We start from the raw sequence: 23,271 nt of genomic DNA on the forward strand, positions 1-23,271 counted from the left end.
AAAAGACGGTCAGAATCTCGAGCGAAACCACCGTCGGGTCGGAGACGAGCCAGCGAGCGTCCGCTTTGCTGTACTCTTTCCCTGTAACGCGTGACGCCGCATAATTCATGTTTGGCAATACAACAGACAGTGGTTGAACGACGGTGAGACAATCCGCATGGCAAGATGAGAAGCATCATCGTGCATCACCAAAAATCATAAAATCGTACACAATGAAGCAAATGCATTGTCGTGCTCCTTGACAGTGCTGCGCAGAGACATGAACACGAACGATCCTTCCTGTGACGAGGTGCATCATAAATTACACACGATGGTTGGCGCAACGATCAGAAACAGACCAGTTGGTGCAAGGAGCCAATCATCACGTCGAGTCCGACTCCTTCGTCCGCAACTCCAGAGCCCTCCCCGTCCAGTGTTTCTTCGGATGTGCAACGAGCACGCCTCGGTCGCATTGATCTCCAGTGCGATTTAGCAGACCCGCTGTCTGAAGGGTGCTTCACCTCGAACTTTGCAAAGTTTCGACCCCCTTTGGCTCAATATACAACATACGATGGCCCGGTGGCAGCGCACATTATCCCGCTGTTGTGTGGCTCGGAAGGAAAGCCGCTCGCTCATTGCTTGTTTTCCATCATGGCGACCGCCACCTCGTTGTATTACGAGTACAATGGTTTGGTGGATTTGTACTTTGTCGTTGACGAGACCACCGACACTGCACTCCGCCAGACCTGGCGCAATGTCGATCCAGCGTTTTTCGTGCCGGACGAGAATCTCGACGGCTGGCATGCACGACGACCCTTCTATACAATCATTATGCCGTCTGCCCTCGCAACTCTACCCAGCTTTGGGCGCAATCCGGTCTGGTTTAAAAAGTACTACGCGCTCGATCTGCTGGCTCGCGCGTCGCTTGGCGAGACTTGGGCGCTGCCTTTCAACGTGCCGACGTACGAGTATTTTATTGTGACCGACGTGGAAGTTGTCTGGAGCAGAGGCGTGTTGAACACTGCATCGACAACCGCCTCCGCCTCCGCGGTCAATCGGCGAGCCGCACTGCGGGCAGCCCTGGCCGCCAACGACCACCGAACACACTTCTTTGGCGTCACAATGTTCCCTGGCCATCCACCAGTGTTTGACGATATCATGAACGCATCTGCCGACTTGATCCGTCGGACGGACGATGCCGCTTACCAGCAGCTGCGCCGCAAGACAGCCAACTTGTCGACATACACTTGGTTTAACGACATGCCTGTCTTTCCAGCCATGTATGTGCCCGAGTTTCTTGCACTCATTGACACGTCACGCAGACACGAGGAGGTGACCTGGTTCTGGTTTGACCATCTTGTTTTCCAGTACTGGCTGCTGGCCTTCAAAGACAAGCAGATGGACATTCTCGATCACTTGGTCCCGGCACAGGGTGGTGTTCGTGCTCAAAGTTTCTCACTCGGGGAGGCCTCTGCTTACGACGAGGTGCTATGCGATGTGGCCCAGCCACTTTGGACGACGGTCTCCAACCGATGCGCATCCACACTGATGTACACGCAGATAGATCGCTCAAACAGCTTTTGTGCAGTCCCTGCGCCGTATCCCAGTTTGGAGTACATCCCGCTGTGCTATCCCAAAAAGGACTAGCCCTGAGCTTTGTGCGCCGTTGATTGTTGTTTGTTGTTATTTATTCTCAAACCTTCGTGCGAGCGTTTGCCTTTTGTTTTTCCAATACATTTGTGCTTTGACGAACTATGTAAGCTCCAAGATTTGATATTGGGCAGACCGTTGCCGTGATCTCGACCCGCTTTGCTCTCAGCAGTACTATCGTATTGATGGTTAAGAACAAATCGGCATTCTGGAAGCGTTTGCAAAACTACCTGTTCGTTCGAGGGATGGTGGCACTCATTTTGAGTTCTTCAGAGCTCTACAATACTGTACAAGCTCAAACTGGGAACCATTCCGGCTTTGGTTCACGCTTCGGGGTAATCCACAGGTTGATCACAGCACCTTAATTCATGTTTGCACGGTTTCATGATGGAAAGGTTGACACTCAACGAAGTACTTGTATTTGTCAAGCCATGCAAGGTAAAAACACACACTCACAAACAAACAAACAAAAAAACTACGTCTACAAAACTCCCCGAACTCAAACACAATCTGCTCCCTCGAAGTGAGCAAAAGTCATCATCAGAAGAAAACACAGCAACACACCACCAGAGAAAAGGAAGCGAGCGTTCTTTGGTTAATTCGGCGGTTGATTCTCGCTCAAGCTGTTCCAAGTGAGAAAGCCATGCCGTCAAACAGTAAGTACCACGTGCATACACGACAGAATCAGCATCAGAGAAAGGGACCATACTTGAGCCAGTCAAGTGCAGAATTCTGGTTGAGTGCGTTGTCCAACGCAAGCTCTCCGGCTTCCCCGATTTCGTTATACCACAAACTGTTTGCATTGGAGTGAGCAAAAGCACTGCAGAGCAGCACGTACACACATTCATTGCTGATCTCAATCTGGTTCTATACCTGAGCCCCTTGAGCGTGGTATTCCGCAGGAGCGCTTCTGCCAACCTTTCGGCGCCAGCATCGCCAATATGATTCTTTCCGAGACTTTGGATAACGCCGTGAGTAACATGCAGCTTGTTCAATTACCAATGCGATACGAAGCAGCAGAAAAGCGAGAGGAACATACTCGAGGGTTGTCAGTGTTGTGTTCTGCGAAATCACTGCCGCCATCGCATTTGCACCACTATCGCCGATAGAATTGCGGGACAGGCTGCTCTCAAAAGGTAAGTACCGCTATCACTGTTCATTCAACGACATGCTCAGCATGCAAGGTAGCAAGCGAACGGAAACGTACTCGAGCGACGTCAATCCCACGTTGTGCTTCAGTTCCTCCGCCAGCGCCTGCGCTCCTGCACTGCCAATCCAACACTCGCGCAGGCTGCTCAAAGTGTGAGTATCATCAGCGCAGCGCAACAAGGCAAGGGCGCAACAAGGCAAGGGCAGAAATAGCCATTTCGTACTTTAGAGTGGTCAGTGTCGTGTTCGCCCTGAGTGCCTTGGAAATCGCCTCCGCTCCTGCATCTCCGAGCAGAGTGGAACTCAGACTAGAGCCATGTCGTGATTGAACAAACCCCCGACATGGTCGAGCAGCGATTAGCTGACAACGCCAAGAACGACAACAATCAGCAAGGCAGCGCGATGGAAAGACAACATACTTGAGTATAGTGAGCTTGGTGTTCTGCGTCAGCGCTTCTGCAATCGCTTGGGCTCCAATCGGGCCAATCTTATTGGAATTCAGACTGTTTGTTGTCACGCGGTGAGTACTTGCATCAACGTGTCCACCGCCTCTCCCCCGAACGAAGCAAATCAGCGAGAGAAGCAAACATACTCGAGCTCGGGTCATCCAAGAATTCTGCTTGAGCGATGTTGCAATGACTTGCGCTCCAAAGGAGTCAACGCCAAAGGGAATCCTAAACAGTGTCGTGAACAACCATCAAATGTAGCTTCCAATGAAAGAGATAAAACCAACCAAGCACGAAAACTTACTCAAGCTTGCTTGGCTTGGTCAAACTCAGAACCTCTTGAATCACTTGCACTCCAGCAGAGTCAACAATGTTCTCACGCAAGCTGTCCGCATAAACTGAGTTACTTATATCCATCGAAAGAAGCATCACATGCGTCGACGTCATAGAAGGGGGAACAACAGGAGAAGGGAGAAGGAACATACAAAAGCCTGGAAACCCGCGACAGGGCTTTTTCGAGTCCAAAATCATGCGGATTACGCACCTGCGGCAGCAGACTGTGACCACACGGTGACAAGTTGCGTGAGCGACCACCTTTGGCCACTTCAGAGTTAATGTCAACTGCAGGACAACATACCGCTCTGTGGTCAATGGTTCTGACATTTCACGCTCGAATTCAGGATCGTAGTTGTTCCAATCTCGCAATCTGGAATAACGCCGTGAGTAATCGCAGCAGAAAGAATCATTTTATGCGCACAATTGAGACTTTGACCGGCACGAGGGAGTATAACCTACTTGAACGTGGTCAGCGTAGTGTTGTGTTTGAGTGCGGCTGCGATTGTTTGCACTGCACAGGCAACAAAGCTAGCCGACAGCCTGTGATGTCATCACGGTGAAGAACACGAACAACCAAACCAAAAAACGAACAATGAATCATCAATTAGCACTTTGGTATCACTTTCGGAGCATCAAACGACACACAATGAAAGGTGACCGTACTCGAGGGTGGTGAGCTTGGCGTTTTGCTGCAGCACAGTGGCAATCGCGTGCGCTCCGGCTTTGCCAAGCACGTCGTTCCCTAGTCTAATCCCAGAAACAGTGTCAGTTTCAGTGAATCAAGCATCGAGGCATATCGGCATGCGACTTGGTACGTACTTGAGCGAGGTTAGAGTCGTGTTCTGAACAAGTGCGGGTGCAATTGCCTGCGTCTCAGCATCGCCAATGGAATTGCCATCCAACCTGCTCCCACATAACAAGCAAAGTGATTACAGTGAGGCATGACACCAATCACCGCGGAAGATTGAACATACTCGAGCGTGGTCAGCGCAGTGTTCACTTTGAGCGCCTCGGCAATAGGTTTCACACCAGCAGTGCCAATGGCATTGTTATTCAGACTGCAACCACATGTTAAGTAAGAATACCAACAAGCAGGTCGTCCGCCTTCAGGTGTGACATCAATCAGCAAACAAAGAACGTACCGCAGCGTCGTCAGAGTCTTGCTCTGCTTCAGGGCCTCGGCAATCGCCTGCGCTCCAACAGCGCCGATAGGGTTGAAGGCAATCAAACCACGATCATTGGACGATAAACTGATTGAGCAATGCGGTGAGCAATAGAACGATCAAGGAACAGCAATTGTGTATGAGTGACAGAAAGCCCTTACTCGAGTGTCGTCAGCGCCGTGTTCTGCTTGAGAGCTTCGGCAATCTCGTGCACTTTAAAACGAAGTTGACTGCAACTCAGACTGTTGGCTGATCGTGAGTAAATGCAGCAACAACCAGTTCCACAACAACCAGCTCCACAACAACAGGAGCATAGAACGTACTCGAGAGTGGTCAAACTGGTGTTCGACTTCAGCATTTCGGCAATGCTGTTGGCTCCAACATCGTCAATCGGGTTCATTGAAAGACTGTGTTTTCGAGTGGCAAGGAAAAGTTTCATCAGAATATAGCTTCGCTCTCTACAACAGCACTCCCAAACGTACTTGAGCGTGGTCAACGTGTTGTTCTGCGCGAGTGCTCCACCGATCGCTTGGAGTCCAGCAGTGCCAATCCTGCAGTCTTTGAGACTTGACACGTGACAAGCAATACAAGCAAGGTTAATCTTTGGCCTTTGCAGACGAGAAACGGGCCAATGCGGCTGAAAAACATACTGCAGAGTGGTAAGCGTCTTGTTCTGCCGAAGAGCATCCGCAATGGCCTGCGCGCCGGCATCACCAAATCGACTGTGGTCCAGACTGTGATCAAGCAGTGAGAATTTCAAAGCACCCTGATAATCAAGAGTGATAGCGTCGAACCGGCATGACAGATTGCAAACATACTTGAGTGTGGTCAGTGTGGTGTTGCTCTTGAGTGCTGTAGCAATCGCCTGCGCTCCGGCTACTTCCATTGCGTCACGCGCAAGTCTATTCCAAACCGGTGAGTCATACCATCGGATACCACAATACAGCACAACATTCATCAACACAAAGCGAAGATCTCGTACGAGAGTTTCGTGAGAGAAGTATTTTTCGCGAGCGCTTCTGCAATTGCTTGGAATCCAACGCTGTTCAATCTATTGTCGCCCAGACTATAATCAACGTGTGAGCATGCGGTATTAGGCAGCCGTGATTGCCTCGATTTTCGTTCTCTTCATCTTTCTGCTTTTTGTTTGGGGTGGGGGGATAAAGGTAGGAGCTGTCACGTACTCAAGCTCAGTCAGCGTCGTGTTCACTTGGAGCATCCGTGGTATCGCCGCCTGCGCACCTGAGCCGAGAGTGATATTGTTTTTCAAGCTGCGAGCATTACAGTCAGCGACAGGGCAAATGAAACAGCACTTGCAGTTACAAAGACATGGATTCAGTCAAAATGAGAAGGGAGGATCATACTTGAGGGAGGTCAACGTCGTGTTCTGCTCGAGCGCGTGGACAATCGCTTCAACTCCAGCATCTCCAATCGAACACCAATAAAGCCTGTGGCAATTGATGTCAGCGATGGCATAACAACGCAGCAGTAGAACCCAGAGTCACAACATCCATCCGGCAGAACGTACGAAAGCGTGGTCAGCGTCTTGTTGCACACCAGAGCATCAGCGATCGCAAGTCCACCAGCTTCGCCAATCTTGTTTTTATCCAAACTTTTACAATGAAGTGAGCAACACATACCACAGCAGCTCCAATCATGACCTCAAGCAATGATTCAGCACGACAGTGACACTGACACAAGCGTAGTCAATGCCGAGTTGGTCTTGAGTGCCTCTCCAATCGCTTGCGTTCCAGCGCTGCCAATGTCGTTGCCGAGCAAGCTGGTGACCATGCAATGAGAATCAATAATTCAATATGCGATTCAACTTATCAGCGAACAAGCAACTAGCAGACGAGGAAGAGAGTGGTGGAATCCTACCGGAGTGCAGTCAAAGTGGTGTTTTGTTTCAGCACTTTTCCGATCGCTTGAGCTCCAAAGTCTCCAATTCGAGGACCATACAACCTGACCCAACATACAGACATGGTTAGATTGATGTTTGCAATTAGACGCGGTAGTGGTCAGCATGAGAGGAAAGAAGCATACTCTAGGGTGGTCAGTGACGTGTTTTGCTTCAGGATGGCGGCAATCGCGTTTGTTTCTGCCGGGCCGAATTTACCCCAGCCCACACTGTTACCACACAATGAGCGACGCCATCGAAGCAAACAGGAGCATTTGCAATGGTTCACTGGAATGCAAACAAAATGCGAAAATGGTGCGTACTAGAGCGTGGTCAACGTGGAGTTCTGCGTCAGTGCCTTTGCCATCGATCGCGCTCCATTGGCATCGAGGTAACCTCTGTCGTTACATGGTGAGCCAATTACCTCGCACAAAGCAACACGGGCAAATGGTGCAAAAACAACTTACGAGAGTTCAGTCAGTGTGGTGTTTTGCGTCAGTGCATCGGCAATCACTGCGTCAGTGTAATTTTGAGTCCTGTTATCATAAAGTAAAGCAGTGAGCGAGTGAGCTTTGTACAGCTGCCATTACCATAGGCAATGGATCCGGCGTTGCATACCGGAGTGTCGTCAGCGTTTTGTTCTGCGCTAACGCGGCCGCAATCGGCTGCATTCTAGCATTCTTGAAGTCAATCACCCAATCACCCAAGCTGATACCATACGGTGAGTCAAGGCATCAAACAAACATGGAGTTAGCAGAAGCCGACAAGTACATACTCGAGTGTAGTCAGTGTGGTGTTTTGCAGGAGTGCTTCACCAATCGCTTCTTCCCTGCTGAGCTTCTTGCTGTCCTGGTTGTCGCCAGCAGTGTCGTCCTCGCAGTCCTCGTAGTCGCCGTCGTCAGCATCGTCAGCGTCCGTTTGACGAGCCTTCCTCTTGTTCTTCTTGGCTGTTGAGGTGTTCTTCCCGGCCATTTCAGCAGCCCGACGCTTGCTGCGGATGGTCGTGGGGGCGCCATTACTGGAAGTTGAGCTCGTCTTGCCAGTACGCGCAACTGCAACCTGAATGGGTTTGCGAGCACGAAGACTGTAGCTCACAGCCTGAGATCCTTGGTTGGTTGGTGCAGTGGCCTTCTTCTGAGCGGTCTGGCGTTATGTGAAAAATCAAACAGTAACAAAATCACGAACGAAGCAAACAAGATGTCAGTGACGAGCTTGTGGACTGGCATTACGTCTCACAACTCTTGGGCACAAGCGGCACCTTGCTGAGCGGCTCTGAGATTGAAGTGGCAGGGACCGGTGCGGCTGCCTTGCTGGTCCTGCCTCGCGGAGCAGCAATAGTAGTACTAGCCACTTGCACTGCTGATGTGGCAGCAGTAGCAGCAGTGGCAGCAGCAGCAGCACGGGCAGCAGCTCGCTTGGGTTTGGGTGGATCGACCTCCATTGGCGCGACCACACGATCGTCTTCCACTGCGTCGGTGCTACTGAGGCGACTGCTGGTCTTTGGCTTGGTGGCTCTTGTAGTGCGCATGGGAGTAGGAGCAGGAGCAGCCGAGGGTACCGCCTTCTTTGCCATTTGAGAACCGCAAAGATTGTTACAGATTTTTACACAATAAACAATCAACAAGAAGATCAAAAACAAAGACTGATTGTTTCGAATACGATGCCATCGTCGAGCCAGCTCTAGCGTGCTTGTCCCTGCATTTTCTTTTGTTTGTTTGGTTGGTTGGTTGTTTGTTTGCCGTTCTGTGTTGCTGTCCTCCTGACTGTCAAGCACCCGAGTCTGGAAAAATTATCTTGCGCGAGACTTGAGCTTGTCGAGGAGACTTGACTGCTCATTGCTCACCTTACCGATTGTGTGGGTTCTGACCAAACGAGGTGTCCAGATACGCCACAGAGAAACTCGGCAGGGTCGAATTGCAAACGTGGTGCTGAAATATTGCACAAAACTGAAAACCTTATTCGCCCAAAATCCACCACTCCCGTCTTGCGGATTTGGCCGTGAGCCACTTGCCAGGATGGTGTGGATGAGTGCGTCGTACGCCAGCCACAGAAACACGTAGAGCTCGACGCGCGGCATGTGCGAGGCGAATCGACCGTCGAAACCAGCGACCCGATCGTGACGGCGTGTTTCCTCAAACATGGTGGAGTGCAACCGCTACAAATAATGAAGATTGAATACAGAGAATTTTATTTAGACGCTGGATTTTTTGGAAAGCGGTCGAGACAGCAATTCGCAATGAAGATTTGCAAGCATTGAAAACCTGAAAAACTACGGGTTCCCAAATGGTCGACAGCGACCAATGCTAGGACGAAAGAAACACCTCAACACGTCGCCTCTTCACTAAAATAATGTTGTAAATATTATTTTCTCCCTGGATTCGAGCCTTGTGGTGGTGAATTGTGGCGTCAAATGTCGGCATTTGCCGCACGCGCTGGCGGACTGAAAAGCCGTGTCAACCCTGTGGGCTCGTTCAATGCTCAAACGTGAGACTATAATAGAAGTGTTACTTGTATCATATTATTTGGCGTTAGACATCGTGTAGGGCAGGATTTTCTTTCGGACTGAGTGTAATCAATCTGAATTGAGCACTCAACGCTTAATTGCAAAGACCCATGTTTACTCAACATTGCGTCAACTTGGTCCGATCACCTCGCACTCGCTACCAATAATAAAAATATAGATCACAACATTTTGACGCCAAAATAGCTCGGGTTGAAAGGTCAGACCTCGATAGCAACTGCCAGAACAATTTCGACGCAAGCGATTTCGCAGTCTGGAGGTACTGAGAGCAAGAAGACATTCACCAGACCGACACAATTTGCTTGAATACAACGCATCGAATATTTGCGAGACTAGCGTGTCACTTCCAACCTCATCTCGTGCGATCTGCCATTTCCCGACATTTCGCTTTGCCGCTTTCCTGTCAACTCCTGTTTCGCCCAATGCCGTCCCTCGCAAATGACGCAGTGGCAGCGTGCTTCCTTTGCAAGGAAGATGTCGGGGGTTCGATCCCCCCTTTGTCCAGCGATTTTTTTTGGCTTTTCATTTTTTTTGGTTTCGAGGTTTGTGCGTCGATGCGGCCTCTCAAAACGTGAGTCGCCCAAAGTCAGTCTCGGGCAAATGACGCAGTGGCAGCGTGCTTCCTTTGCAAGGAAGATGTCGGGGGTTCGATCCCCCCTTTGTCCAGCGTTTTTTTTCGTTTTTTTTTTTTCGGTTTTTTTTTTTTCGTTTTTTTTTGTTTTTTTTTTTTTCGTTTTTTTTTTTTTTTTGTTTGTTTGTGCACACTCTACTCTCCCCTTCTGTCAACAAGGCAACACATGCTTTCTTTTGATCGGTCGATGGAATATCTCATGCAACAGGGACTGGACTGAACGCGATCGCAAAACCTGCACTTTCACTTCCATGCCCTTGCAGATGGCTTCTTTGAAACAAAGCTCTGGCGCTCAACCCTCTTGCTGCAGCCACGAAGCAACAAAGTACATGCTCCATCCCGTAATCCCCCCTTGTCGTCGTGCTGTACGGCAAACTCGTGCACAAAGAAACCAAGAAAAAGTATCATTTCATTCTAGCAAACAAAACGACAACCGGAATTTTCATTGCAAGATCGCAAAGAAGTGAAACAAAACAACTGGCAAGTCGCTTAGATAATGCCAATCTTGTTGGCAATCTCCAAAGCCTCCTGGTCGGCAGCAAGCTTGACGTATGCCTTCTTGAAGCCGTCAGGTCTGAACGATTGACAAACAAGAGGAATGGCATGGACAAATAGTGAGCCTTCAAAGAAGCAAATGCTACAAAAAGAAAAGGAGGAGAAGACAAGGCGGACAAAACGCCTGAAAAGCATCTTTCGTTTCCCCTCCACCTCTTCACAAACAGACAAGAAAAAAACCGTAGACTCACCGGACAAGGGTGTTGATGCGGGCAGCCTTGATGTCGTAGAGGCTGTGAACGGCATCCTTGATCTGAGCCTTGTTGGCACGGACGTCGGTGATGAAGACGAGGGTGTTAGTGTCCTCGATCAGCTTCATGGCGGACTCTGAAGTGAGGGGGTGCTTGATGATGGCGTAGGCATCAAGGGCGTTGGTGCGCTGAGCCGAGCGGCGGGGGTACTTGGGGGCGCGGGGAAGAGCAAGAGTCTTGGGGCGGTGGAAGGTCGAGGTGGTGCGGATCTTGCGCTTGGCGACGCCGTTGGTGCCCTTCTCGTTGGCCTTGCGAGCCTTGAGCGCCTTGTCGGCGGCGGGGGTCTGGCCCTTCGGCTTGGACGTGGCAGTTGCGGTTGGCTTGGCCATTTGAACAAAGGCTGCAATGAAGAGAGAGAGAGAGAGAAAAAAAAAAGTGAGAATTCATGTACGACCATGACTGCTACAAGCAACGACGAGTCGTTTCGCATCGACCCCGTGAGGAGTGTTGGGGAGGGTGAACAAGCGCGCACCGTCTGTTCCTCACGCGAAGAGGGAAGATGGAACCAAGCCACAAAGAAAACGAAAAAAAAAAAATAAAAAAAATCCAAACTCCACGCTCCATCGAGCACGCGAAAACCTCCAGGGTGCTTGCACTTCTCACCAACACACGAGTCTGATGAAGAGCTCAACAAGAACTACATGGCTTGTGCGGCGGCCCAAGGAGGGCGACGAGGGCCAGCGAAACGAATCAAGCAACTCGTCCGAGCTTCAGCAACCTTGATGGTTGAAGCAGTCCACCCAGCGGCCGCCCTGCCCCACTACGACGACCTTCCGAGGTCCCAGTTGCTACGCCGAGTACCACAACACAACCCCCGAGGTTGGCGTGCCGACAGAGGTGCCAGGCCGACGCACAGGACGCTGAAACGGATTGCTGTTGGACTTCATCTCGCCGCTCAACACTGCCGCCCTCTCAACCCCGATTCCGAGCCTTCTTCCATTGCACCACCCTCTCCACACCACGGAATCGGGTAGAGAACTTCATTTCGCAACGGATTCGATCAGGGGATGCGGCGGCGGACAGGCGGATCAACTTGGCTTACACAAGGAAAAGGAAGAGAGCGAGCAAACTAAACCGAGAAAAGTTGACAAGTTTTTTTTTTTTGTTTCAGTTTAGAATTTTTTTTTTTTTTTTTTTGTAATTTCTTGACGGATCATTCAGTTGCAAAGTTTGGCAACAGACCCAGCAGTGCGCAACAGCACTTTGGCACACACATGTTGAGTTCCATGCTCTACAACCTTATTTTGTTTGCAAGCGAACATGGCGGCGATTCTCGGGGCATAACCAATTGCAAGCCGAAAACACCGCGAACACGACCAATGATAAACATCCTATTATTAATCACATAATGCACAACCAGCACACCACACACATACACACATACTCACACACACACGCACACACGCATGCACACACACATTCACAACCCACGGCGCTTTCCACACCAAAGGCCGACAGCGCCTAAAAATATCGATTGTTCTCACAACCGCTGAACACTGTTTGAACGACAACAAAGCAAGCAAAGCGCAGAGTAAGTGACAACAACGCCCAGTGTACAGACCAAACAGCAGTGCTGCATCTCACATACTAGTTGGACGGGAAGATTTTCTTGTCCTTGCCATTCTCCAGACGACCAACGCTCCAGCCGTCATCTTGGTCTTCGTACACTAGAATAATATCGCCTTTGCGGAAGGAAAGCTCAGTGTCGTCCTCACCCGAGCAATCGTACAGTGCGATGGCACGCTGTCGGCTGGCGCGGGCTGCAGGAACAGGAGATGCCGACACTGCCGCCGCCGAGGCCGCGGGTGCTCGGGCCGCCGGTACTGGACTTCCCGTCGTCGCCTGCGGGGTGAATGACTCTCCAGGCTTTTGGGCAATGGTGCGTGGCCGTGGTGTAGGCTTGACCGAATCGGCATCATCGCCCGTGGCGAGTGCAATCAAGGTTGCCGTGTCAACAGAATCAGCGACGGCGGCCTTGCTTGCACCGCGCGGAACCGGCACTGGCCGACCAGCAGCGTTGGGGTTGGGCGGCGTGGTCGCCGCTGGCGTTGCCGCAGCTGCTGCAGGTGCTGTCTGGGGTCGTCCTGGAGCTTGGTTGCGACTGGTCGTGCTGGCTCGCGAAGCCACAGCCGGCGTGGGGAACTCGATGGTGGGCACCGTGTACCAGTCTAGCAAGCCATCCTCAATGGCCATGTCGAGCAGGCGCGCTGTCTCCTCGCTGTAATTGGTGCGCGCGACCTGCAGAGGAACGCACGACTCGGCAGTCTTGCACTCGGACATGGCGCCACTTCGCAGCAGCACGCGAGCGCAGTTAATGTGGTCGTAATACGCAGCAAGGGTTAGCGGCGTATAGCCCTGGCGATCGACCAAGTCAATGCGAGCCATGTTGTGTGCCATGAAATCGAGCGCAAGCACGGAATCTTCGGCAACTGCGCGATGCACGGCATACGTCTCGATGCCGTCTTGTGTGATGGACTGGTTGAAGTCCATTCCTTGGGCCTTGAGCTGCAAAATAGTGTTCACGCGACGGTCATGGATGGCAGCGAACAGTTCCTGTGTGTGTGTGTGTGTGTGTGTGTGTGTGTGTGTGTGTGTGTGTGTGTGAAAGAGGCAAAGGGAGAGAGTTTGCAAGGGGAAGGGGTGGTGGTGAGAAAACAACGTTCGAATGCGAGTGTCTGTACGTTAAGGTTTCACGCCGTACTGTGAGCTCGGAGTCGGGAGGATAGACAGCCCGAACATAGGCGCGGTCACGATACTTGGCATAGATGAAAGTCTTGCGGTCATCCATGGAGGACTGCGGGCTGGGCTTGGTCGCGCTGAGGGCACTCTCGTAGATGACGTTGACTGCCGTGTTTCCGAGCGACTTGAGAATCAGCAGCTCGGATGGGTTGATGTTATCCAGAACAAAGGACCTGACTTTGGAAATGTGCACACCAAGCTCGCGGTGCACTCCAGAGCAGTCAATGCACATCATGATACCAAGGTTGAGGGATGCCCACTCTGGATCTGTTGCATTGCGGTGGTCGCGATTGAAGCGAAATAACATAAAATTAGATGTAACAAAAAGCCTTGCCGCTCCTCTCCAAATTCCATGGCGAGCGGCGACACCAAATACATACCGGCCGCATCGCAGTCCACACAGCGGTTGTTTCCAGGAAGGGCGCGAATATCAGCAATCCATTCCACCAATTTGTCCTTGGCTTGTTGAGCGCAAGCGGCCGCATGCGGACCCAGAGGCTGACAGCACGACGACAGTCATTTCGTAAGACTTTGGTCGTCCCACTCTCACACCACAAAACCGCTCCTTACTGTATCGTCCGCAGCTGGTCCTGAAATAGTGTGCTCAAACTGCTCCTCAATCGAGTTTCGAATGACAGCAATCCACGCCGACATGCCCGACTCGCTTTCAGCTTGGAAGACATAGGTGCGGCCCTGAGTGATGAGATAGAAGCAGAATCGACGGTCGCCAACATCGCTTGCAGGAGGATTTTCGCGAATCGAGGCAGTCATGAGATTGAGGTTGACAGTGGGTTCGGTTTCCTGGACGATGCATGAGCATGCATGAGCATGCATGACGAGAGCAAGTGACACACTCAGCAAAGATGGAGCCCCAAAAAAAAAAAAAAAAAAAAAAAAAAAAAAAAAAAAAGCAATGCCACAAAAAAAACAGACCACCGAGAAGCAGAGTGCACGTACAGGTGAATGAGAAAGTGACAGAGTGCCGTTTCGCACAACACACCAGCGCTTTTGCCACGCTTTGACGACATTTTCGCTGCGCTTTTGCAGATAGCCGCTTCGTTCCGTTCCTTTGGTCTTGTCAGATTTGGGTGCAGCCAGCAGCACGGTGCCGCTAGGAGTTCCGCCAACCTGTCCAGAAACGCAAAAAAAAGAAAAAAAAAAGAGGAAGAGTGAAAAGAGTCAGCTCAAACCGTTCCTCGCCTTCCTCGAGCCGCAAACAATTCCCGAACAAGAAAAACCTCACCTTGTCAGCGGGCAGCGTGTTGCGAATGTTGTCCCGAAGAGTTACAAGAACCTTCTTTTCTTCTTCGTGCTGGCTCTTCCACTACATTCAAAAACAAAGGAGGGGGGAGCAAAACACGGTGAGCCCCAGCACGCTCGCACGCAAAGCTCAGCCGATTAATAAAACACCTCCAACTTGTACCTCTTGCGCTGCACCGCTGATCGTCTCGACGAACGAATGAATATTCTCAAGGGTTTGCTTGGCTTGTTCAAAGTAGGAGAACTGAGCATGGTAGTATTCGGTGAGGTGGCGAACAAACTCAATGTCCTTCTTGGCCTTGAGCTCCTTCATCTTGATCAGATAGTCGCACGTCTGGATTTGGAGCATGCGCTTGCCTCGATCGGCGTCCTGCTCGGCATCCACACGTTCAGCCTCGTCCTTGAAGTTCTTCTTCTCGCTCTTGGCCTTGAGCGACTCGTACACGGCAAGCTGTCGCTCGTACTGCTTTTTGAGGTCGGCAGGCGATTCTGCCTTGAGCATGGCATCGAGCGGGAAGAGCAGAATGTTGTTCATCTTTTTGTGCAGGTCCGCCTCAAGGTGGACGAGCTCTTTCGCAACGACCGAGAACTTGAGGAAGGACATGCCGACATGCGATGCTGTCTCGTCGTCGCGCGCCATTTCCAAGTCGCCAAACTCATTCAGGCACTCTGCAAACGTTGTTTCCAGCTGCACATGCTGCGGGGCCGACTGGAGAATCGACTTGACGACCTTGGCGACCTTCTTGAGGTCGTGCCGCTCCTTTTCGACGCGCTTTTCGAGCGGCTGGAACGACCCGCGCAAGACGGGCAGCGCGTTGTAAAAGGTCGCCGAGTTGGGCGTATCCAAGTCGGAATTCACCTCGCGCACAAAGTCGTCCTCCACCAGGGACGTTGACGCTGGGCGCATGATTGTTTGTAGACGGAGAGATTGCAAGCGCGCTTCAGAAAGAGAGGGCGGAAAAATAAAGCCCGTCAAAAGGATATTGTACCTAGACATGTCATGACAAACAAGGTGAGCTGCGTTCGAGTGCGTTGGAGTGTGTTTTTGGGAGTGGGTGGCATGAGCTCCAACAAAGTTTGTGAGACGTAAACACACACAAATCCTTCAATCCAAAAAACAAGCACACAGTGACACAGACACTCGTGATCGCTACACGTCCAAAACTCTTGCCAAACCGGCTGCTCGCATTGGGAACAGCAAGTCAGAACAGAATCAAACCAAATCCAAATCCCAAAAAAAAAAAAAAAAAAAAAAAAGGCTGCTGTTTTGGTTTTTGACTGGCAAAAAAAAAAAAAAAAAAAAAAAAATGAAAAAAAAAAAGAGGAGGAAAACGTCCGACTTTTTCCAGCTTGTGCTCGGCCGAAGTCACTCTCAAAGAGTCCTCCTGCGACCCAGTCACTGATCAACGCGTCCTCATCAGTGCTGCAGCGGGAGCAAACGGGGGGGGGAGAACGGGACCGTCCGACCCACCGAGTGAGTTGGAATGAACATCTACCTCCCCTTTCCCCTTGCGACGACCGCCTCAAGTCTCACCAGGTCCTCAGGGGTGCGATGGGGTGGGGTGGGGGCTTTTGACACGAAGCAGCACTTGTCCCAGTCACACGTACACTCAATGCGTCCATCCATTGTAGCATCGCTTCCTTTTTTTTTTTTTTTCAAAATTCAGAACGTTTTTTTTTTTTTTTTTTTTTTTTTTAAAACGGAGGATTGTGTCTGCACAGCGAGAACTGAAGGGGCTAAGAAGGGGGAAAAGAGGGGGAAAAGCAAGGGGCGGAGGTAGCAAAGTCTACCCAACGCATGGGGGAAACATGAGGGAAATGGGCGAAAAGCGAAGCGTCAAAAATGCACAATGCAAAACCAACCAAAAGGCAATTGGAAAAAAAAGAAAAAAAGACTGAAATTCAATTTTATTTGTATTATTTTGTATTCTTGTTTTTTGCAAGACGAAAGACTTTGACAATCTCAGCTTTTAGCATGGTTGGGCGATGATATGCACTGGTAATACCAGCGTCGAGTGAACCGGTGTTTGGTCGACGGCGAGAAAGTACAGTGCCTGGAGCCTGAATCGTGCAACAAACAAACGCCAAAGCCGTCGCTGAGCCCTCAAGAAGGCAGTCCAACAACGAGTGATGAACAGTTTGAGCCAGCGTTCCAGAACAACTCACTTTGAGATTGTATTGAGCTCACTCTCTCCGTTGTTTGTGTGTGAAAACCGGCCAAAAAGGGGTCGCAGTTCTCGATCGTCATCCGTTCCAACCCAAACCCACCCAGCCAGCCAGCCACCCCTCCGACTCCAACATGAGCAAGCTTCAACGGTGGCTGTCTCTCTTCGGCATGGCCGAGTCGGTCGGTGCGACGGGCGCTTCGAGCCAGCTGCTGCCACGGATTATCGGCATGGTCCATGTGCCCGCGTTTCCAGGCACGCCGGCCTCCGCCATGCCCATGAAGACCATTATCGAGCGATGCGTCACAGATGCACGCGCCCTGATTGCAGGCGGCGTCGACGGATTGCTGGTCGAGGTACTTGCATGTTGAGATTGGTCGCCCGAGTTGCTCAGCAGCAAAACAATAACAACAACAACAACAACAACAACAACTTACCTTGATTCATGTCGGATTTCCTGTGGTGTGCTTTTTTGTCTTGTTGGTCTGACAGAACGCAAATGATGTGCCGTATGTGAACGCATCTCGGCACCCACTGGGACCCGAAATTGTTGCTGGAATGACTGCCGTTGTCGCCGCGATCAAGGGCGATGCTTCGTACAAGCGAACGGCTGCACGACCATTGCCGATCGGCATTCAGGTACTGGCAGCCGCAAACAAGGAGGCTCTGGCGGTTGCGCTTGCGACAGACTGCCAGTTTATTCGCGCCGAAGGGTTTGTCTTTGGCTCGGTTGCCGACGAAGGATACATTGATGCCTCGGCACCCGAGCTCCTCCGTGCTCGCAAGATGCTGGGGGCCTCGGACATTCAAGTCCTGACTGATATAAAAAAGAAGCACTCCTCCCATGCAATCACGGCAGACTTGAGTGACGCAGACACGGTCGAAGCGGCTCGGTTTTTCAACATTGACGGCGTCATTCTCTCTGGCAAGACCACTGGCCACGCAACCGAGCCGGCTCGCGTCGCAGATGCTGTCCGTCGCTTTTCCACCACGACTCTCGGCGCTCAGGCCACGGAGCTTCTTCCTGTGCTCGTTGGGTCTGGCGTGACCTCTGAAAACATTGCCGGGTACAGCCACGCGCACACGCTGATTGTTGGCACCACTTTCCGAGTCAACGGCCTCTTGAGTGCACCGATTGACGAGGCAGCCGTCCGACGTCTGATCCAAGCTCGCGATGCGATTCGGCGGTAATTTTTTTGTTGGTTTGTTGTTTAGACTGGCAAGCCCCTCTGATTCACAAATACACGTTCGGCATTAAAAAAAACAAACAAACAAAACAAAAAAACAAAAACAAACAAAAAAAACAAACAAACAAAAAAAAAAACTTTCATACACGCATTAATGAAACGCGTTTCTTGCTCAATTCCTATCAAGCACGCTTCGCAGTCCCCAAAATCTCGTAGCAGTCCAGTGTTTTTTGTTTTTGTTTTCCGCGCCAATGCCATGGCTTGGGACTCGGTTTGATGGGAAACGAACTCTGCTCATCACCGCACATCCCGACGACGAGTGCATGTTCTTTGGGCCTGGTGTCACGTGCTTGCTGGCCAAGTCTGAGATGTTCGTCCTGTGCCTCTCCACGGGAAACGCCGACGGTCTCGGCTCCGTCCGCGCGCGCGAACTGGTCGGCGCATGCACGGCCTTGGGACTGCCCGCGTCGCACGTTTCGGTTGTAGATCGCGAAGACGCGTTTGCAGATGGACAAGCCAACCTGTGGCGAGCGAGTCATGTCGCGGACTGCATCACAGAGCACGTCGCTCGCTGGAAGATTGACACGCTGCTCACGTTCGACGCACACGGCGTCTCTGGACACGCCAACCACATTGCAGTGTGGCACGGCGCCTGTGTATGTCTGGACCGCGAGGAGCAAGTTGGCACTGCAGCAGGCTGCTTGACGCTCTGGTCGCTTCAGTCAAAGCCACTCTGGCGCAAGTACATGATTCCCATCGACCTGGCATTGTCGTGGTGGGAAGTGTATGATGAAACCACCTCCAGATCCGCAGCATCGCCGTCAGCGGCAGCCCGCTCCAATGGTGGGCTGGCAATGGCGCTCTCCACACCCAGACAAATCCGAACAACCTGGCGTGCCATGCTGCAGCACCGCTCGCAACTCGTGTGGTTTCGATGGCTGTACTTGCTGTTTGCTAGTTTCATGCTGCTGAACACGCTCGTACGGCGGCAGCCACCCCGATCTTAGATCAATACATCCGCTTTTTGTTTTTGAATTTCCGACAGAGGGTTTTTTTTTTTTGTATTTTTTATTTTCGGTCTTTAAGGTCATCGTTGGTCTGACTGTTCCTGTATTCATCCAGTTTGAGAGGCTTCTGGAGGTTCGGGAGCCGCCTTGCCAAGGCTGGGCGTGGCTGCAGCACCCTTTTTGACTTTTGGAGACTTGAGCCCCATTTGGCGGGTGGTTGCATTGAAGATGGAGCTGAACGCCAGCGCAATCACCGTGCTCGTCATGCACACCACATTGTACGGCATGCTAAAGTCTGGGATGGGTAGGCTCACCAGCAGCGCATTTGTGTGCATTTGTCGAATGGGCGCAGAGCTGGATGCCGCTCGGAAGAAGATGGTCGCCGGTCTTAGCGTTGCAAGTTGGTGAGTCGTCGCCATCTCAGCTGTCATATAAAATCCAATGGCAGTCTCATTTTTCGGCAGCGGCTTACCCAATATCAAACCCACGACTGGCATCGGCTGGGTACTCGGTAAAGTGCAAAAATGCGCGGTCGCACGGAACGGAAATGATGGTAGTCGAGTTGGCGGGCAACACCAAGCTCAGCTCAATCACCGTGGGTCGGCCGCGTAGTTTGCTTGGGCGAATTGACTTTTGAACCAGAGCTGGATGACACAAGCGCGAGTCGGTTCGAGTTTGTTGATGGATTCTCAAACAAGCCACTCACCCGCGGAATGCGACCTTACCTGTCAAATTTGCCATCCCGTTGACACTGTAGGTCGTTACCTCCAAGCCATACGAGTACAGCGGCAAAAACCAGGGCACAACGTCTTGGTACAAGACTGAAAGTGGTGCAGAATCGAGATTGCTCAGCTGCGTGACCAAGTGACCCGGGCTGTTCACCGACCCACGGAGAAAGCGCTGAGTGCGGATGGGGACGGGAAGCGAGACTATGGACAAGCAGGCATTATTTAGTGTTTAACAAAACCAAAAGAAGACAAAAAGCTCTGGAATGAATCGACCTGATTTTCACAAATACCTACCCCATGCGTTCGCATTGACCACGATGCGTTCTTGGAAGGCTTTGGCAAGGAAACTCGCTCCAGACACGTTGAAAGTAGAGGACACAATCGAAGATCTGGCAGCAGGACAAGCGCGAATGTTACTCGCGTTGGACAGAGCAAACAATTTGGACCGGCTTGGATCAATGACAGCTAGAAGCGTTTGCTCGAGCGTGAGTCGACGCTGAGTGCACGCAGTATTCTACAACAAATCAACCATCGGAAGCAAATGAGCCAATGACCGACCCGAAAAACGAACACAACCCATCAAAAACAAGGGAAAGCCCATCCCGTCGACAAACCAAGCAAGCCGTGGACAGTTCAACGCTTATGGAAGTGTATAGCGTGTCGACAACCGGAATACCGCTAATCAAGGATGCGAGACTAGCCTGGCACACACACGCACACGCACACAAAGCAACAAAAAACAAAAGTGAAAACAACAACAAAATTTAAAAACAAACAAACGTGAACAAAGCTCGACAAGCAAAAAAGAGAACACGTCCTGGCATCATACCTGTGAGCGACAGGGAAGCAGTTTTCGCCATGGTGTCAAATTCTCCGTGCACACTGTCTCATGCGACAACACACCACGCAGCGTCCGAATGTCTTGACCGAACTTTGTTGACGCGTGCGAGAGGACAGCGGGTGTGTGTGTGATTGACTCATCGATAGAGTTGAGCGATGCACAAAGCAGTCCTGCAAGTGCGTTTCTGAGGTAGGCCCATCGCTGGTTGACGATGCTACGTGAAAACAGAGCGGCGGATTTCAAACCAAATTTCACAAGCAGCAAGCCAAAGACAGCGTTGAGCGGGGTTTCAAAGCGATGCGGACGCGCAGAGGCGGCAATCTGTTCCCCAATCCATGCTTTACCTGTCCTGCTGAGGGGTAGAAAGGTTGGCTGAGACATAAAAGCTGGCTTGGAGCTCTGCGCTGGGAGCAAACAGTGGCGAGTGATTGGCCTCCAGTCCCCAGTTGTCAAACTGCCAGCGCCCCTGGGTAAATCCAAGTCTCAGGGATTGGACTCCCAGCGTATGAGCAATCTGCCCAACGACACGCGGAAACGCAGAGTAATCATCGACCAGCTCGGCGCTCTCTGCCTCTGAATCTGAGGAGCGGCTTGGCAGCAATGCATCGCTCGAGGCGGCTTCTCCTTGGCTCGACCGCTGGGTAGATGTACTCGTCGCAGTATCACTCTCGTAGCGCATTTGGTTGAGTTTGGCTCCTGCTTGGCTGGCATCATCGTCCTCGTTTGCAAAGTGGTTGTGCGTCAGAGTGAAGTGAAATTTGGCTGCGACAGCGCGCTGACCAGACGACTCTTGCGCGGTCAAGTCATGCAGCACAAGCTCTTCGTCAAACGTGTCGGCAGCCAGTCGCCCTCCGCGGGGTGCTGCACGCGCCACGGCAATCGACAACGACAGCAGCACCAGCAGCATTGACGCCAATGCGAATCCAGCAATTGTCAGTCTCGGCCAGCCAGCGAAGGTGCGCTGCTCAGTCAACCGCATCTCAGTCCTCCCTTTGCGAAACGACACTATGAACAACAACAACAGCGATTAAAACAAGGGAAATCTCAGAAAATGGAGCGGATGTCTGAGATGTTCAGAGTTCCCACACAAGGGAGTGAAACAGCGACTGAGCGCGAATCCAGCATACAGAATGTTACGTGTGACTTCTGGCATCATACAATCGTGTGAAATGGTGAGGAATTCGGTCGAAATTTATGCTAGATGTATTCAACAGGCTACAACATCGCGTGTCAAAGAACAACAAAATTGCCGCTCAAGCACTGTCGCAGTTTGCGTGTGCATAGCCCAGTCCTGTGCCTTCATAGTTTCACACTTTGTTGAAACATGGCCAGCTCGTGGCGGGTTTGGCAACTTCTTCCGTCGATATCCTTGGTGCTTGCGGTTTGCAGCGGAACGTCACTCCCATCGTGCGGTGATTGTTCCGCAACGAGGCTCGACAAATTGCTGGCAGGCGTAATCTTCGCCAAACCTCTTGGCTAGCGAGGCACGCATGCGGGCTTCGACCATAAAGCTGGTTTTGGCGTCGACATCATCGAGCTTCTTGCTGACATCAGTCCTGAGGCTCTCGATCTGCTGGGTCAAGTTTGTCTTCTGCTCCTCGAAGAGAGCTTTGATTTCTTCCAAAGTTGCCATGTCAAACTGCCGAATAATCGGAATTAGTGCCATTTTTTGCCTTCCAAAACGAAAAGACCACTCCTCATTTTTTTTTTTTCAGTTCCGACGCTTCCTCCACCCTCTCCAAGAGCTTCCTGCGCCTCACCGTTTGTGCGGTGGTTGTAATTGACAAACCTGCTAATCGTGGGTCGTGGAGCAGTTGTGCAGTGACACTTGAATTGGGAAAAGTAGTTAAAAAAAAAAAGGAAAAAAAAAAAAAGAAAACAAAGAAAAAAAAAAAAGAAGACTGGGCGAATTAGAAACTGTTATTTTGTAATTATTATAATGATTATTATTATTCTTATTCATATTTCACAGACTTTGCACTGATTTAGGACCTTCCGATCAAAGATTGTTGGGTTTGTTGTGCAAGTCGAGCTAGAGTTTCGAGCGAAAAAGCGCACAAAAGGCACCCGAATTATTCACCATGTTGGAAAACTGAATTCTCATCCAATCTGGCTCTTTCTCTCCCCTAAATCTAATCCATATAACACTGAGGATGAACATCAATCCAATCTCCAAGCGTCTACAGTATTTCCCAAACAAGACCTGAGTGACGGCATACAAGAAGCACGGGAAATTCCCTGTCTGGACGTTTCATCACCAAATGGCGCGATATCCACATCTTCACAGAAAATATTGAAAAGCTAGTACTTCAAATCTAGTCCGACCCCCCCCCCCCATGAAAATCGTTTTGGAAACTTGTTTGATCAAGCAAACACAGCAAGTCAGGCGAGATGTAGCCAGAACCGCGTGACAGGCATGCTGCAGCCTCTTCCAGGGGTTCGGGAATGACTGGGCAGCAACGGATGCGGAGCTGCACTGCACTGGAGGTGGCGGCGACGTTGGCGGCATGCGGCGGCGTTGGCGGCATTTGGCGGCGTTTTGGCGGGGGTTTGAACCACTTCGTCGATTCCAACGCCTCCCAGCGTCCTGCACAAAGGTTCAATCTCCACATTGCATGAGACGAGCAAGGTGAATCGTGGGTGCGCGAACAGACAAGTTGAAAAGGCCGACCTGCGTTCGCCTCCACAACCAGCTTCTACTTGCTTTCTTGAATCCAGACTTTCTGAACGCTGCAGCACCAGCAGAGCGACTCCGAGTGCGTCTGT

The 23,271-nt window shown here is 51.2% G+C and overlaps 7 protein-coding genes and 2 non-coding genes across 9 annotated transcripts; 5 read left to right on the top strand and 4 right to left on the bottom strand.

Moving 5' to 3' along the window:
- Window positions 1-630: 630 nt before the first annotated feature.
- Window positions 631-1,626, top strand: CAOG_01917 (hypothetical protein; the record flags this gene model as incomplete). Its single annotated transcript, XM_004364728.1, has 1 exon — window positions 631-1,626. The coding sequence occupies one exon, from the start codon at window positions 631-633 to the stop codon at window positions 1,624-1,626; it is 996 nt and encodes a 331-aa protein (XP_004364785.1).
- Window positions 1,627-9,573: 7,947 nt separating this feature from the next.
- On the top strand, window positions 9,574-9,645 carry CAOG_09371. Its single transcript has one exon. It is a non-coding gene; the product is annotated as a tRNA-Ala (tRNA).
- A 90-nt stretch (window positions 9,646-9,735) lies between these two features.
- CAOG_09376 lies at window positions 9,736-9,807 on the top strand. Its single transcript has one exon. It is a non-coding gene; the product is annotated as a tRNA-Ala (tRNA).
- A 357-nt stretch (window positions 9,808-10,164) lies between these two features.
- Window positions 10,165-11,648, bottom strand: CAOG_01918 (ribosomal protein L23a). Its single transcript, XM_004364729.2, has 3 exons — window positions 11,621-11,648; window positions 10,519-10,918; window positions 10,165-10,346 (listed from the first exon to the last, which is right to left on the bottom strand). Exons 2-3 carry the CDS (start codon window positions 10,905-10,907, stop codon window positions 10,262-10,264), a joined length of 474 nt encoding a protein of 157 aa, XP_004364786.1. The 5' UTR covers window positions 10,908-10,918; window positions 11,621-11,648; the 3' UTR covers window positions 10,165-10,261.
- A 247-nt stretch (window positions 11,649-11,895) lies between these two features.
- CAOG_01919 (development and differentiation enhancing factor 2) lies at window positions 11,896-15,571 on the bottom strand. The gene is made up of 8 exons (XM_004364730.2): window positions 14,741-15,571; window positions 14,561-14,641; window positions 14,275-14,445; window positions 13,888-14,118; window positions 13,698-13,815; window positions 13,280-13,584; window positions 12,167-13,131; window positions 11,896-12,074 (listed from the first exon to the last, which is right to left on the bottom strand). The coding sequence occupies exons 1-8, from the start codon at window positions 15,482-15,484 to the stop codon at window positions 12,059-12,061; spliced, it is 2,631 nt and encodes an 876-aa protein (XP_004364787.2). The 5' UTR covers window positions 15,485-15,571; the 3' UTR covers window positions 11,896-12,058.
- Window positions 15,572-16,759: 1,188 nt separating this feature from the next.
- Window positions 16,760-18,010, top strand: CAOG_01920 (BtpA family protein). The gene is made up of 2 exons (XM_004364731.2): window positions 16,760-17,098; window positions 17,235-18,010. Exons 1-2 carry the CDS (start codon window positions 16,877-16,879, stop codon window positions 17,931-17,933), a joined length of 921 nt encoding a protein of 306 aa, XP_004364788.1. The 5' UTR covers window positions 16,760-16,876; the 3' UTR covers window positions 17,934-18,010.
- A 120-nt stretch (window positions 18,011-18,130) lies between these two features.
- Window positions 18,131-18,952, top strand: CAOG_01921 (phosphatidylinositol glycan anchor biosynthesis). Its single transcript, XM_004364732.2, has one exon. The coding sequence runs from the start codon at window positions 18,181-18,183 to the stop codon at window positions 18,934-18,936; it is 756 nt and encodes a 251-aa protein (XP_004364789.1). The 5' UTR covers window positions 18,131-18,180; the 3' UTR covers window positions 18,937-18,952.
- A 23-nt stretch (window positions 18,953-18,975) lies between these two features.
- CAOG_01922 (hypothetical protein) lies at window positions 18,976-21,611 on the bottom strand. The gene is made up of 7 exons (XM_004364733.2): window positions 20,850-21,611; window positions 20,494-20,719; window positions 20,279-20,365; window positions 19,959-20,178; window positions 19,662-19,865; window positions 19,409-19,580; window positions 18,976-19,323 (listed from the first exon to the last, which is right to left on the bottom strand). Exons 1-7 carry the CDS (start codon window positions 21,482-21,484, stop codon window positions 19,044-19,046), a joined length of 1,824 nt encoding a protein of 607 aa, XP_004364790.2. The 5' UTR covers window positions 21,485-21,611; the 3' UTR covers window positions 18,976-19,043.
- Window positions 21,612-21,709: 98 nt separating this feature from the next.
- CAOG_01923 (hypothetical protein) lies at window positions 21,710-23,033 on the bottom strand (the record flags this gene model as incomplete). Its single annotated transcript, XM_004364734.1, has 3 exons — window positions 21,710-22,144; window positions 22,266-22,332; window positions 22,918-23,033. 3 exons carry the CDS (start codon window positions 23,031-23,033, stop codon window positions 21,902-21,904), a joined length of 426 nt encoding a protein of 141 aa, XP_004364791.1. The 3' UTR covers window positions 21,710-21,901.
- Between the last annotated feature and the right edge of the window lie 238 nt (window positions 23,034-23,271).

Source organism: Capsaspora owczarzaki, assembly GCF_000151315.2.
Source record: "Capsaspora owczarzaki ATCC 30864 unplaced genomic scaffold supercont2.2, whole genome shotgun sequence".
In the NCBI taxonomy this organism is placed as follows: domain Eukaryota; class Filasterea; order Ministeriida; family Capsasporidae; genus Capsaspora; species Capsaspora owczarzaki.

What these genes read in the sequence shown, in the direction of transcription:
- CAOG_01918 (XM_004364729.2), bottom strand. Translation starts at nt 10,907, where the DNA reads ATGGCCAAGCCAACCGCAACTGCCACGTCCAAGCCGAAGGGCCAGACC. An exon ending in CGCATCAACACCCTTGTCCG is followed by an intron (nt 10,347 to 10,518) that starts GTGAGTCTACGG and finishes TCAATCGTTCAG; the next exon opens with ACCTGACGGCTTCAAGAAGG.
- CAOG_01919 (XM_004364730.2), bottom strand. Translation starts at nt 15,484, where the DNA reads ATGCGCCCAGCGTCAACGTCCCTGGTGGAGGACGACTTTGTGCGCGAG. An exon ending in TCAGCGGTGCAGCGCAAGAG is followed by an intron (nt 14,642 to 14,740) that starts GTACAAGTTGGA and finishes TTTTGAATGTAG; the next exon opens with TGGAAGAGCCAGCACGAAGA. An exon ending in CTCCCGACTCCGAGCTCACA is followed by an intron (nt 13,132 to 13,279) that starts GTACGGCGTGAA and finishes ACACACACACAG; the next exon opens with GAACTGTTCGCTGCCATCCA.
- CAOG_01920 (XM_004364731.2), top strand. Translation starts at nt 16,877, where the DNA reads ATGAGCAAGCTTCAACGGTGGCTGTCTCTCTTCGGCATGGCCGAGTCG. An exon ending in TCGACGGATTGCTGGTCGAG is followed by an intron (nt 17,099 to 17,234) that starts GTACTTGCATGT and finishes TTGGTCTGACAG; the next exon opens with AACGCAAATGATGTGCCGTA.
- CAOG_01921 (XM_004364732.2), top strand. Translation starts at nt 18,181, where the DNA reads ATGCCATGGCTTGGGACTCGGTTTGATGGGAAACGAACTCTGCTCATC.
- CAOG_01922 (XM_004364733.2), bottom strand. Translation starts at nt 21,484, where the DNA reads ATGCGGTTGACTGAGCAGCGCACCTTCGCTGGCTGGCCGAGACTGACA. An exon ending in GGTCAATGCGAACGCATGGG is followed by an intron (nt 19,866 to 19,958) that starts GTAGGTATTTGT and finishes GCTTGTCCATAG; the next exon opens with TCTCGCTTCCCGTCCCCATC. An exon ending in AGTCGTGGGTTTGATATTGG is followed by an intron (nt 19,324 to 19,408) that starts GTAAGCCGCTGC and finishes TGCAACGCTAAG; the next exon opens with ACCGGCGACCATCTTCTTCC.